Genomic DNA, 14,395 nt, shown 5'->3' on the forward strand with positions numbered 1-14,395 from the left:
TCCTCTACTCTCCAATCTCTCCTCTCTCCAGTGCCTGAATCATCCTGCTGTAGCAAAATTCTGATCAAACATTTCCTTTGCTCAAAACCATCTTGACCGTGAGAAACTAAAACCCATAGTTGTAAGCTTGTCATTTAAGAATCTTTATGGTCCTCGGGGCGCCTGGGTGGCGCAGTTGGTTAAGCGTCCGACTTCAGCCAGGTCACGATCTCGCGGTCCGTGAGTTCGAGCCCCGCGTCGGGCTCTGGGCTGATGGCTCAGAGCCTGGAGCCTGTTTCCGATTCTGTGTCTCTCTCTCTCTCTGCCCCTCCCCTGTTCATGCTCTGTCTCTCTCTGTCCCAAAAATAAATAAACGTTGAAAAAAAAATTTTTTTTAAAAGAATCTTTATGGTCCACAAATCAACAGAACTTTTTAATGAGGTCTTTTGTTTTTGTTTTAAGTAGGTTACATGCCCAATGTGGGGCTTTAACTCATGGCCCTGAGATTAAGAATCGCATGCACTACAGCTTGAGCCAGCCAGGTACCCCAACACAATTTTTTAAACAAGAGCACATCATAAAAAAAAAATAAAAAAAAATTAACCAAAAAACAAGAGCACAAAGTCTGGAGCCAGAATGATCGATTTCAAATCCCAGCTCACCAATCACTAGTGTGATCTCAGGCAAGTCAGTTAATCTGTGTGCCTCAGTTTCCTCATCTGTAAAACTGGGATATTAATACTACCTTACTGATGGGGTTGTTGATAGGATTAAATGAGTTAATAATATACACACCGCACTCAGAATAGTAGCCAGCACATTAGTGCAAAGTAAATGTTAGTTATTACTATTATTACAATTATCCCCTATTACTCATCTACTCACACACTACACTTTGGTCCCATCTATTTATTCCTGCTCCTTGGGCATTTTTCCGTCACATTGTTTCCTTCATCTGTAACCCAGCTATGCACCATCTCTGGGTCAAAAGTGTTCAATTGACAAGACCCGAATCACCTGCCACTGGAAAGTCTTTAATGGCTAATTCCACTCACACCCAAATTAATCCTTCCTGCCTCTGTGCATTACTGTAACTTTTATTTGTGTGTTTACTCATCTCCTAGACGGCTATTTCCCCTGAGAGGCTTGTATACTTAAAACGTTATGTTCCCAGGAATGGAGACCTGGGTGCCAAACAGGTCACATTTGTTCTCCCTAAGCCTCATATTTCTCATTCATAAGTTCAGGATAATAATATCCACTCTGAAGGAGGTTTAAATAACAAACTCTATCCATAGGTAGTCAAAGAAGAGTACCGAATAGTGATAGAATGATTAATAGCTGCCCTTACTGATGTCAGCTACGTTACTGGCGTCAGTGCCAAGCACTGGAGGAGACAGTTTTTCCATCTCGTTTATGGAAACAGGCTGGGAAACGCAGAACACACCATACACCCAGACAGGCTGTTTACAAAACAGCCGGGACAAAAACAAACCAAACTACCTAACTCGCACGTGCGCTCTGCGCCGGCTCTGGGGCGTGTCCGGAGGACAGAGCAAACCTCTTTTCTATTGGCCTTTCAGAGGGTGACATCAAGACCACCCCCAAAGGACCGACCAATGGGCTTTAGCGGGGAGGACCCAACGGCGACAGCTGAGGGCATGACAGTGTCTGGACTTTATCACCTCTCCACCAAAGTTGGGGGGCCGTCTCCTGCCCCGCCAAAGAGCCTCGGCTAGACACAGCCTGATCTTCATTTACCCCTCTTTATATTTTCTTTTAAAGAGAACTTTTTGTACAAGTTCCCATTAGAAGCCGTGAGCATGGAATCATAACAGCTGTGTTCTAGCCTAACCCTAGTGCGACTCTGGGGTTTCACTTTCCCTTTTGAGCGCGTCCGTTACCGTATTTTATAACGGGAGCAATCGTTCCGCGTTAGGGCAGGGACTGCCTCTCCAATCAGACCCGTAGCTCAGTCTAGCACCAACCTGATCAATTCTGGACACGCAACCAACGGCTGCGGCAGGGGCTCCTGGGAGGCAGGCGTCCCTTCGTTCCACTCCAAAATGTGTGGAAGCGATGCCTCCTCCCTCCCGCCCTGGGGAGATCCTGGAGCGGTAGGCTCTGACCCTGACCCCTGAGGGGACGCAGGCAAGTCCCGGCGATCCGCCCTGTCGACGTAGGGCTCTCGGGAAAGGACGGGGAAGTTGGCCACGCGAGGGTCCGGGCCCGGTGGCCGAGACCGCGGATGCTTAGGACTCGGGCCTGGGCGAGGAAAGCCCCGCGCACCTGCTTCTCTAACCCGTCCCCCCACAACCGTCCTCAATACGCCGCCCCGAAATGCAACCCGGGCCTCCCTTTGCCCTTTCCCGCCACGCTGGGGCTTACCACTCTGTTCCTTCCGGGCCCACCCGGCCGCCGCCCGCCTCCCGGAACCCCACGGAAGCAGAGGAAGAGGTGGCCACTTCACTTCCGGAAGTAACCGAAGACTTAACTGGGGAGAAGAGTGCCCCGGCCCACGACCATAGAGGAGAAGCCGCACTCTTCTCCCAACCCTCTCAACCCCGCGACCTCCCCGCTGCCTAGAGCGGCCACTCCCCGGCCGAGGATTTCGGCGCATGCGTGCCACCGCCGGCCCCGCCCGTTCCTCCCTAGAAATAAACTCGGGGCCACGGTGGCGTTACACCCAGAGGGTGAGGCGGGTGTCTGGTTCAGGTCCTTTTGGGAGGTTGTCTCTGTCTGGAGGAAACAGCTTTACCCGGAACTTAAATAAGACCGCACTGTACTCTCCACAAAGATTTTTTGCAGAAAATCCCAGGACTTTGGCGGAAGTTCTCTGTGTAGTGTTAAGAACGGGAATTAAAGTGACTTTATGAACCTTTTTTTCTCCCATTGTTTCGGGGCGTTGAGAATTCATGCTGGGTATTTTTAAACCACTGGCCTGGAGTTTCTTAAACTGATCATTTGGAGTGACATTTTTCTTTCTAACATAACAGATTGGCAAGGAATTAAAAGACTGGTCCTACGCTAGGGCAGGGAGTGTGAACTCATTTTCTGGAGGGTAATTTGTGTCAGTGTCTGTGTATGTGTGTGTGATACGACATAAAATTTACCATTTTAACCATTTTTAAGTGTACAGTTTAGTGGCATTCAGTACTTTCATGTAGTTGTACATCTATCATCAGCATCCATCTCCAGGACTTTTTCACCTTAGCAAACTGAAAATCCATATTCATTAAACGTTTCCAACCCGCACTTTCTCTCCAGCCTCTGGGAACCACCTTTCGACCTTATGTCTTGTCAATGTGACTTCGCTAGGTACTTCACGTGAGTGGCATCATACTGTATTTGCCTTTTTGTGACTGGCTTATTTCACTTAGCATAATATCCTTAAGGTTTATCTACCTTGTAACGTGTCAGAATGTCCTTCCTTTGTAAGGCTCGATAACATTCCATTCTAAGTATATACAACTTTTTGTTTATCTGTTAACGGACACTGGGTTGTTTCCACCCTTTGGCTATTGTGAATAGTGCTACTAAGAACACGTGTGTGCAAATACCTATTCAAGCCTCTGCTTTCAATATTTTTAGGTGCATGCCCAAAAGTGGAATTGCTGCATTACATGATAATTCTATTAAAAACATTTTTCAGAATCTCCATACTGTTTTCCACAGCGGCCACACCATTTTAGCTTGCCACCAACAGCACACAAGGGTTTCCGTTTCTCAGCGAAGGGATGGGAAAGGATTGGAAAAAAAGAAAGGCAGCTCTTTCTGCCCACAGGTCCTGTCCCAGTGCTTTAATAAAACCACCCTTTTTTTGCATCAAAAAAAGGGGAGGGGATGGGAAAGGATATCTCATTACTGTTTTGCTTTGTGTTAGTGATGCTGAACATCTTTTCATGTGCTTACTGGTGATTTGTACATCTTTGGGGAAATGTTTATTGAAGATCTTTGACTGTTTTTTAATCAGGTTCCTTCTTGTCATTGAATTGTAGGAGTCCTTTATGTATTGCGGATATTAGTCCCTTATCAGATACACAGTTTGCAAATATTTTCTCCCGTTACATGGGTTGCGTTTTCACTGTGATGATAGTATCCTTTCCTGCACCAGTGTCATAAATTTTGATGTCTGATTCATCTATTTTTTCTTTTGCTGCCTGTGCTTTGGGTATCCTATTTAAATAATAAAATAATTGCCGAATACAATGTGAGGAGGCTTTTGCTTTATGTTTTCTTCTAAGAGTCTTATAGTTTCACCTCTTACATTTAGATGTTTCATCTATTTTGAGTTAATTTTTTAAAATGTTTATTTCTTTAGAGAGAGAGTGAGCATGTGTGAGCAGGGGAGGGGCAGAGAGAGAGGGAGAGAGACCCAAGCAGGCTCCCCTCTCTCAGTGCAGAGCCCAATGTGGCGCTCAGTCCCACAAACCTTGAGATCATGACCTGAGATGAAATCAAGTCAGACACTTAACCAACTGAGCCACCCAGGTGCCCATATTTTGAGTTAATTTTTATTTTATATATAATTTTTATTTGGTATAAAGTAAGGATCCAACTTCATTTTCTCCCATGTGGACATCCAGTGTTCCCAACACTATTACTGGCAAGACTGTTCTTTTCCCACCGAGTGATTTCAGCACACTTGTAAATCATATGTCCTTAAATGCAAGGGTTTATTTGGGGGAGGGTCTCTATTTCATTGGTTTCTAGGTTTTTCTTTATGCCAATACCACACTGTTCTGACTACTGTAGCTTTGTAGCAAGTTTTGATATTTATTTATTTAAATTACTTAAATTTTATTTAAATTACTTAAAATTGCTTATTTAAAATTATTTAAATTTCTTAAAATTTAAATTTAAGTGCCATATATGTTTAGTACTTTCTGTATTTGACTTTTTTTCTTTTTTTTAAGTAGACTTCACACCCAGTGTGGAGCCTAAAGCAGGGCTTGAGCTCATGACCGTGAGATGAAGACCTGAGCTTGAGATCAAGAGTCCGACACTTAGCTGACCGAACCACCCAGGTACCCTGTATTGCACTTTTTAAGCCGAAACAAAAAAAAGCAGAGAAATATTTCAAGCCTGAGGTTCGACTACTTATCATATTTTTCTCCTTCCCATTTCCCTGAACTCTAGAATTCGCATTTACTCTCTGCCGTTCACATTAAGATAGTTGACATAATTACCTATATGTAAATTTCCACTGAATGAGGCAAGGGAAATGAATTTGTTGAGGGAATTGGTGGGGAAAATATGGCCAGACTCTTATGTGTTCTTTAGAATATTTAATACTGCAAATTGGTGGAGAAATGGTCATCTTTTTTTTTTTTTTTTTCAAAAAACAGAACGGATTTTGTACTCAATAAATGTCAAAGTAAGGTGTGAACGCAAGGGAATTGTGGCAAGGCACAACTCTAATCCTGTCTTACATTGACGCAGCACTCTACACTTCACAGACATCATCACCTATCCTCAACCCTATTTAGTGGATGAGAAGATCGAGGTTTAGGAATGATGAATACGTTCCAAACCTAATTAATGGCAAAGGCAGCCTTTGAAAGCTGGTCTTCTAACCAACTACATAGTCGGCTTTTGTGAAAGATGAAAGTGAATTCATTCACTCAGCTATGTTTATCGAGCATCTACTGTGTATAGACACCGTTGTAGGCTCTGGGGATCCACAGTATACTCCAAACCAACCAAACCAAGACTTCATCTATTTTGTTCGCCAGTCCCAGTGGCTAGTGCAGTAGGTCTCAGCTTTGTATTCTCTTCACCTCTCTTAGGTAACCCTCCCTCCAGTTATTCCCCCCCCCCCCATTATTTTTATTGCAGCACCGGGCTCTCGCTCTTCATAGCGATGATTGTGTTTCCAAGTGGCAAGTTTGATACCTGCCTGACTTTCCCCCTTTCCCCCCAAGTTAAGCTCCAAAGGGGCAAAGATTTTGTCTCCTCTGTTCAACACTGTATCCCCACCCGTTTGAGAGCGCCTGGCGCATAATATCGCCAGGAAATATTTGTTCACCAATTGGGCGTCAAGACATGCTTATTTCTTAATCTGAACTTGCTGTCCCACGTCTGGCCTCGCAAGTTAGCCCACGTCTGGGCGATTTCCATAGCCACGCCCCTTCTCCAGCCCTGAAGTAGTGAAAGGAGCCCAGGCTGGCCCCGCCCCCGCCGCTGACGCAGACACACGTGACGCGCGCCGGCGCGCGCTGTTTCCGGAAGTCGCCGCCGCGGTCTCCGCCGCTTCTGCCTTCGCTGCTGCTGCGGTCCCAGCGGAACTTTTCGTGTAGAACGGCCGAGGCGGGCCCAGGCGGGGCCGGGGTTCCGGCCACTCTGCAGAATGGAGATAATCAGGAGCAGTGCGTGTCGCGCCGTGCATCACCCCGAGACTCAAGGCCCCCTCACCCGGCCTGCTAGGCCCAGACCAGCGCCGGTGTGCTTGGCGGGGCCTGGGGCTGAAGCATCCCCTCAGGGGTTTGCCTCCCCTGAAGTCTGTGAGCTTTAGGGGGTCTTGTCCCTGCCTTGTCCTGCCCGGGCGTCCCCCAGGGCTGTGTGCCTCTGTGGCCCGTGCACCCTCGGGGCTGGTCTTCCTCCGGCCCGCGCACCCACTGGGGACTTGATCCCCTCCCACCATGCACCCCTCGGGGACTTGATACTCTGTCTTGTTTATCCCTCTAGGGCTTGTCCTCCTCCCGCCTGAGGCCTCAGGATCTTCCCAGCCCTTCCCTTTCCCATTAGGAGCTCTTGAGGCAGGAAGCCCGGCCACGGGTTCTGAGCCTCTTCTCGGTTTCTCCGCAGATTTTAAGAGTAATCTTCAAAAAGTGTACCAGGCCATAGAGGAGGCCGACTTCTTCGCCATCGATGGGGAGTTTTCAGGTATCCCTCGCTTGCAAGCTGGGGGCTAGCGATGCATAGCCAACGCTCCTCGTGACCCTCTGACTCCCCGACCCCTCCCCCCCCCCCCACTTCTGCCTGCTGGCCCCTCCTGTTTGTGGCCTTGGGCGTTGGTTATATGAGTCTCAACGGTTTCTCTTAAGCGTTTCAGAGGCATGGAAGGCGTGCACTGGGTTTGTGAGGGTTACAGATAGAGATTATGGTTTTGGTGCAGCTTAAAACTGACATGCACGTGGTAGGGTAAAGGTCAGGCTTTTTTGTGCGTATGATAAAATATACATCACTAAAATTTACTGTTTTATTTTTTCTAAAGATTTTATTATTTTTTAAGTAATCGCTGTACTCAGAGTGAGACTCGAACTTACAACCCCGGAGATAGTCACAGGCTCCACCAAGTGAGCCAGCCAGGTTCCCCTAAAATCTTACTATTTTAACCATCTTTAAGTGGTTTTACAGTTCAGTGGCATTAAGCACATCCACATTGTCTTGCATCCATCTCCAAAACTTTTCCATTTTATCAAACTGGTATTCTACTAATTGGACAGTAACTCCATTTTTCCCTCCTCACTGCCTCTGGCAGCCATTATTTCTGTCTTCTATGAATTTGACTGTTCTAGGCACTTCCTGTAGGTGGAATCATCCGATATTTTTCCTTTATGACTGACTTTAGCGTCAGGCTCTTGGAGGTACTGAAGGTTTTCCTTTATGCATTAGTGGAAGTGTTCATTGCCTACCTCTGCATGGGTGTATATGTGTGTGTAATGCTTTACCAACACTTACAGGTGCAAAGTTTTTTTCTCCCCCTTTGGATGAAAGACTAATGTCTGAGTTTTTGAAGTCAGTGTGAACAATTGCTATAGATAGCCACTTTTGCTAGCAGATTTTATATGTTAAAAACACTTCAGACCTTTCTAAAGGAAATATGTTCCTTACCTTTAAGCATGAAGTGTTTAGCTGGAGTCAGTTCACTGAGAAGCTGTGCTTTCACCAGAAATAAGTTTTTTCTTTGACCTTCAAAATTCCTTTGTTGTGTATAGATCTTTCTTCAAACTGTTAATCAAGACTTGTACTCTAGCAATAATATACGTCATGAGTCCTTGATGTCTGATTATGCATTAATCCTTTTGAAAGCAGAAAATTAATTATAGAGATTGCTTTCTTAAGTCATTACTGTGTTTTGAAACCTATTTTAGACCCTGGAACTGGGTCTAAATGGAAGCATTTACATCTCTGAATTCGTTATTACAGAGTTCAGCTTGGTGGCCAGTGAAATTAATACTAATTTTGAAAAAGTGAAGTAAGGAGTTCTTTCAAGTAATCTTAATTCATAAGAAAATGAAATTACACAGCCTTTGAATAGTTGACCTTTTTATATTAGTGTTAAAATTTTTTATTTATTAAAATTAGGAATCAGTGATGGACCTTCAGTCACTGCATTAACAAATGGTTTTGACACTCCAGAAGAAAGGTATCAGAAGCTTAAAAAAGTAAGTGAAAATCTTTTTTCCCCCACGTTGGTCTTCCTTATGTTGAATTGTAAAGAAACGTTGTCATAAACTTGCACGTTAACTTCTCTAATCCCAGCTGTGAAATGATATTTTAGTGATGTTAAAAAACAACAGCAAAAATAATTGTTTGCTGGAAAACATTTGGGGAAGGTTTACTATTTTCATTGTTAATTTGATTGATAGGAAATATGATGGGGTGATAGTAATCATTTGCAGATCGGCCTACTGTGATGCTCTGGTTGGTGGATAGGTGGTTAATCAGGAAAAATATTAAGAAGCATTTATAAGTTAACGCTTCTGACACAAAAGGTGTAGCCTGTTGTAATCGGAAGTATTCTGCTAAAAGTCCAATTGAGTAGTTAGAAACCCCACCTGCCTGAGTGTACTCTTGTCACATTGAATATACAGCACTGATTTGACAGGTGTTTTGTTTCCCTTTTCCAGCATTCCATGGACTTTTTGCTGTTTCAGTTTGGCCTTTGCACTTTTAAGTATGACTACACAGATTCAAAGTAGGTTGTTTTAACAAGCAGTGGATTTCTTTTCTTGTGCTATAATGTAGCCCACTAAGACCCCTTTTATCTTATTTCCCCCAGGTATATAACGAAGTCATTTAACTTCTATGTTTTCCCGAAACCCTTCAATAGATCCTCGCCAGATGTCAAGTTTGTTTGTCAGGTTGGTAGCAGAATCGATTTTCTTCTGTTATGAATTGTTGATGAGGCAGTAACGTGGAATCAGAATTCTTTTTTAAAATTCGGTTCTACTACTACCTTTGGGCTTTCGGCAAGCCGTTCCACCTCTCTGACTTGCAGTTTTAGGATTGTGAATGAACAACACTGCTGTCTTCCTCTTTGCTTCAGAATCAAGGGATAAGAGCAAGAAACAGGCAGATGGAAACCAGAACACGAGGTGTATTGTGAGCAAAGCTGACTTTGGGAACATGGCTTTGTTGGGGACTTTTAACGTTTGGCCCCTGATTTGAACCCATAAATCAGGTCCTTCAGGCTTCTTCCCACCCCTTTATCTTTGTTCCCATCTCTAAGGATGGAGCTTTATTTTCCAGAGGAATAAGTATGTGTGTATCTCGTTTAAAAAGAGAGAACCCAGTTGGGATGAGCACTGGGTGTTGTATGTAAGCCAGTTTGATAATAAATTGTATTAAAAAAATAATAAATAAAAAGAGAGAACCCAGAAGGGGCTACACTGCATACATATGCATATTTCTTTTTCCCAAGTTTCCCAGTTAGGAAAAAGAGTCCACGGTTTGCCCCTGAGGAGGAGAGGGCATACTTTCTGAGCCAAGGTAAGGATACAGGGAGGTTCCCCTTTAGAACATCACCTTTAGAATTGGAACCCATCTGTTTGACACTACATATCAGTTTCCTCTTCCTGTACTCTTAATAATCTGTGATAGTGATAAGGAGGGTGTGAAAAAGCTGTGTAGTATATGGAAATGTGATTAGGGCTGAGGGTCGATCTTGTTTTCCCTTCCAACCTTGTGTCCTCGCTTCTCTCCGGGTGGCATCATTAGTTCATGTGAGTCTTGCCATCCTTCCCTTCTCCACGTAAGTAGGAACACAGCTGGGAAAGCCTGGGGGGTAGGCTTCTGAGTGACTGAGCCGTACAGGATTCTTTGTGTACTATGGCAAGAGAGAAACAAGTGAAATAATGAGTTATTCATATGTCTGGGGCTGAAGAGAAAAGGTGAAGGTAGTTTTGGTCTTGTAACCTGGCTTCTCAAATTACCAAGTAGGCCTTTATTCAGCAATTGGTTGATAACTACTTAACAATTCCCTTAGTAGGGGATACTAATGAGACAGTATTTATAGATTCTAAAGTTTTCCAGTGGTACCAGGAGAAGACAGAAATGTAAGTGGGTTCTATGGCTTTAGCTGGGAGTCAGTCAGGCAAAAGTGGACATTGGCCATGAGACACCTTTGGATGATGCTTTGTTCTAAAATGCCACCACAAGTACAGTTATTCTAGGAGATCCACTAGAAGTGGATCAGAAGAATCTACCTGTTGTACAAAGCTATTCTGTGGCTACACCTGGTATATTTAATGCAATCTATTGCTAGCCACTCCCTAAAAAAAATACGATAGATGTGAACAGGCTAGAGACCCCTGTCTAAAATGGACAGTGGGATAAGCGTGTTAACAGTGTTTTAGTCTGAAAAAGCAAAGGCAGAGAAAAGATTTACACTCAGTATGAACTTGTGAATTATTTGGCTGGAGTGAATGATAGTATTTTTGGGGCGTCTGGGTAGCTCAGCCAGTTAAGTCTCCGACTTCGGCTCAAGTCATGATCTCATGGTTCGTGGGTTCGAGCCCTGTGTGGGGCTCTGTGCTCACAGCTTGGAGCCTGGAGCCTGTTTCAGATTCTGTGTCTCCCTCTCTCTCTCTGCCCCTCCCCTGCTCATTCTCTCTCTTTCTCTCTCTCTCTCTCTCTCTCTCTCTCTCTCTCTCTCAAAAATAAACAAACATTAAAAAAATTTTTAAGTGAACAATAATATTTTTGAATTTTCTTATTTTTGGTTCTCAATCTAGTGGTTTCTGTTTTGTTTAAAATTCTTTAAAAGAATTTTTTTTTTAATGTTTATTTTTGAGAGAGAGAGAGAGAGTGAGCAGGGGAGGGGCAGAGAGAGAGACACACAGAATGGGAAGCAGGCTCCAGGCTCTGAGCTGTGAGCACAGAGCCCGACACAGGACTTGAACTCACGAACTGCAAGATCATGACCTGAGCTAAAGTTGGATGCTTAACCGACCGAGCCACACAGGAGCCCCTGTTTTGTTTAAAATTCTAAGACTGCAGCACTTGCATCTTATAAGGAAGTTAGCTTCTTGACTCACAGAGCAGGGTGAAAATTGTGTCTGGTCAAAAAACCACCCTTGGAGGGCACGTGGGTTCACGAGTTCGAGCCTAGCATCAGGCTCTGCACTGACAGCTCAGAGCCTGGAGCCTGCTTTGGATTCTGGGTCTCCATCTCTCTCTGCCCCTTCCCTACTCTCTCTCTCTCTCTCTCTCTCTCTCTCTCTCTCTCTCTCTTTCTCTCTCTCTCAAAAATAAATAAAACACTAAAAAAATTTAAAAATTAAAAACAAAACAAAATATGAGATCATGACCTGAGAGCCAAAATCAAGAGTCAGACGTTCAATCCACTGAGACACCCAGGCTCCCCCATGTTTCACTTTCAATATGGTATTCAATAAATTACATGACATACTTAATGCCATATTATAAAATGCTTTGTGTTAGATGGTTTTGCCCAATAGCAAGCTAATGTAAGTGTTCTGAGCACGCGTAAGATAGGCTAGGCTAAGCTGCGATGTTCAGTGGGTCAGGTATACTAAAAGCAGTTTCACCTTAACACTATTTTCGACTTAGAGTGGGTTTATTGGGGCATGCACCATCGTAAGTGGAAGAAGTTCTGTGTATGTATACATGTATGTAAAAGCTAGAAAAGAGTGAGATGGGGAAGGAGGTGGCACGTGGAAGAGGGTATTAAAAAAAGAAACTCATTTCTTACCCTAGAGTCAGGAGGAGTATTTTCATATGTCACAGTCGTTTACGTATTATTGTCAGTGAATTCAACATTTGATGTTCAGCTAGAAAAATGGAGAGAAAGAGATGAAAACAATGTGAATGCCTAAATTTAGATGGTTGCCAGAGGGGAAGGAGGTAGGTGGATGGGCAAAGTGGGTGAAGGGAGTGGAAGGTACAGGCTTCTGGTCATGGAATGAGCAAGTCATGGCAACAAAAGGTACAGCATAGGGAACACAGTCAGTGATGTTGTAATACTTTTGGAGGGTGACACGTGGTAGCTACCCTTGTGAGCACAGCATGACATACATACAGAGATAGTGAATCACTGTGTTGTACACCTGAAACTAGCGTGATATTATATATCAGCTGTACTCAAAAAATTTTTGAAATAATGTAAATACCTGCCATCCCACAGGACGGGTACCTTCCCTGGGAGTGTGTGTGGTTCTCAGTCTGCCCGTTCTTCCATATCCTGCCCAGTGTGTGAGCATCTCACTGTGCGTACAGACGCTTATTTTGCAAGGAGCACCTTCAGTTGCTTTGTTTCCAAACTCTATCTGCTTTAACAGTGATAAGAGCTTTCCAAGAGTGATTTTTTTATAAATTTTTTTTTTTTCCAACGTTTATTTATTTTTGGGACAAAGAGAGACAGAGCATGAACGGGGGAGGGGCAGAGAGAGAGGGAGACACAGAATCGGAAACAGGCTCCAGGCTCTGAGCCATCAGCCCAGAGCCTGACGCGGGGCTCGAACTCCCGGACCGCGAGATCGTGACCTGGCTGAAGTCGGACGCTCAACCGACTGCGCCACCCAGGCGCCCCAAGAGTGATTTTTTAAAAAAAAAATTTTTATATTTATTTATTTTTGAGAGAGAGGGAGAGAGACAGAGAGCAAGCAGGGGAAGGGCAGAGAGAGAGGGAGACACAGAATCCGAAGCAGGCTCCAGGCTCTGAGCTGTCTGCACAGAGCCCGACGCAGGGCTCGAACCCACAAACTGCGAGATCATGACCTGAGCCGACGTCAGACGCTTTACCGACCCCCATGATCTCATGGTTTTGTGAGATTGAGCCCCGTATCGGGTTCTGCACTAACAGTGCAGATTCTCTCTCCCTCTCCCACTGCCCCTTCCCTGCTTGTACTCTGTCTCGTCTCTCAAAATAAAAATAAAAATAAATAAACATTAAAAAAAGAAAGTGAAACACAGTATGGTTGTAAGTGCTGGTGTTTGCATGGCTGACCGAGAGCTGCGGCTGGTGCCGCTGTCCAGCATCGTGAGAGAGTCTTGTACTGTGTATCACTAGTCTGGAAAAGGTCCAAATTCAAAACTCAAAGTATAGTTTCTACTGAATGCACCACCATGAGGTAGAAAAATCCTGAGTTGAACCATTGTTAAGTCAGGGACCATCTGTATCTGTGTGTCTACACACATGTGTGTAACTTTAGTTCTTTTCTTTAATATACACAGAATTCTGATACTCATACTTTAAATAACTTGCATTTTCCACTCAACACAGTTTGTACGTATTTCACAGCGTGGATATGGGTAATTTATTTAATTTGAATTTAAAAGTTTCCAAAGGTTCTCTATTTTAAATAATGTTAGAGTCAATATTCATGTGCAGTGTATCTTTGTGTATATGTAGGAATTAAAAAAAATTTTTTTTAATGTTTATTTATTTTTGAAACAGAGAGCATGAGCAGGGGAGAGGCAGAGAGAGAGGGAGACACAGAATCTGAAGGAGGCTCCAGGCTCTGTGCTGTCAGCACAGAGCCAGACGTGGGACACGAACCCACGAACTGCAAGATCATGACCTTAGCCGAAGTCGGACGCTTAACAGACTGAGCCACTCAGGTCCCCCCTCGCCCTTTTTTAAGTAAGCTCTACATCTAATGAGGGGCTCAAACTCATGACCCCGAGATCAGGAGTCACACGCGTGCTCCACTGACTGAGCCAACCAGGTGCCTCCTGTATGTAGGAATATTTTTATAGGATAGATTTCTTAGAAGGGAAATTGCTGAATCATAAGGCATATGCACTGAAAATTTTGATGGAGGCTTGAGATTGTCATCCCAAATAACTGCTTATTTTTTGAATCCTGAAAATGATACATTTAGGATAAATCAAAATTAGTGGATACTAAGCACAAATATATTGTGTAGGTTCAATGGATTTTTTTTTTTTAAATTATGGTAAGAAATACGTAAGATAAAATTCACCATTTTAAGTAATTCTAAGTTCAGTGGCATTAAGTACATTTCTCTTGTGTAACCTGAAAGGTGGTATTTGAGTGGAAAATACAGAGCTTCAAAAAGGGATAGATGAAATTTTTGTTTTACATTTATTTATTTTTGAGAGACAGAGACAGAGCACAAGTAGGGGAGGGGCAGAGAGAGAGGGAGACACAGAATCTGAAGCAGGCTCCAGACTCCAAGCTGTCAACACAGAACCCAACGCAGGG

The 14,395-nt window shown here is 43.9% G+C and overlaps 2 protein-coding genes across 7 annotated transcripts in view; one reads left to right on the plus strand and one right to left on the minus strand.

The window, feature by feature from the left end:
• BFAR (bifunctional apoptosis regulator) overlaps nucleotides 1-2,592 on the minus strand; it is a 34,924-nt gene extending 32,332 nt beyond the window's left edge. The window contains exon 1 of one of the 4 annotated variants that reach the window (XM_043560487.1): nucleotides 2,475-2,592. The gene's annotated coding sequence lies outside the window, so the exon portion shown is untranslated. Of the gene's footprint in view, nucleotides 1-1,967 lie in introns of all 4 variants that reach the window. The other 3 variants (XM_043560484.1, XM_043560488.1, XM_043560485.1) reach the window with 3 other exon arrangements.
• A 3,575-nt stretch (nucleotides 2,593-6,167) lies between these two features.
• The window catches only part of PARN (poly(A)-specific ribonuclease), a 168,295-nt gene continuing 160,067 nt past the window's right edge, over nucleotides 6,168-14,395 (plus strand). Inside the window, exons 1-5 of one of the 3 annotated variants that reach the window (XM_043560491.1) lie at nucleotides 6,168-6,347; nucleotides 6,787-6,864; nucleotides 8,290-8,369; nucleotides 8,835-8,902; nucleotides 8,987-9,068. In XM_043560491.1, coding sequence (XP_043416426.1) covers nucleotides 6,329-6,347; nucleotides 6,787-6,864; nucleotides 8,290-8,369; nucleotides 8,835-8,902; nucleotides 8,987-9,068 — 327 coding nt within the window. In that variant the 5' untranslated portion in view covers nucleotides 6,168-6,328. The remainder of the gene's footprint in view (nucleotides 6,348-6,786; nucleotides 6,865-8,289; nucleotides 8,370-8,834; nucleotides 8,903-8,986; nucleotides 9,069-14,395) is intronic. The other 2 variants (XM_043560493.1, XM_043560492.1) reach the window with 2 other exon arrangements.

The sequence above is a fragment of the Prionailurus bengalensis genome, chromosome E3 (assembly GCF_016509475.1).
Source record: "Prionailurus bengalensis isolate Pbe53 chromosome E3, Fcat_Pben_1.1_paternal_pri, whole genome shotgun sequence".
NCBI lineage: Eukaryota > Metazoa > Chordata > Mammalia > Carnivora > Felidae > Prionailurus > Prionailurus bengalensis.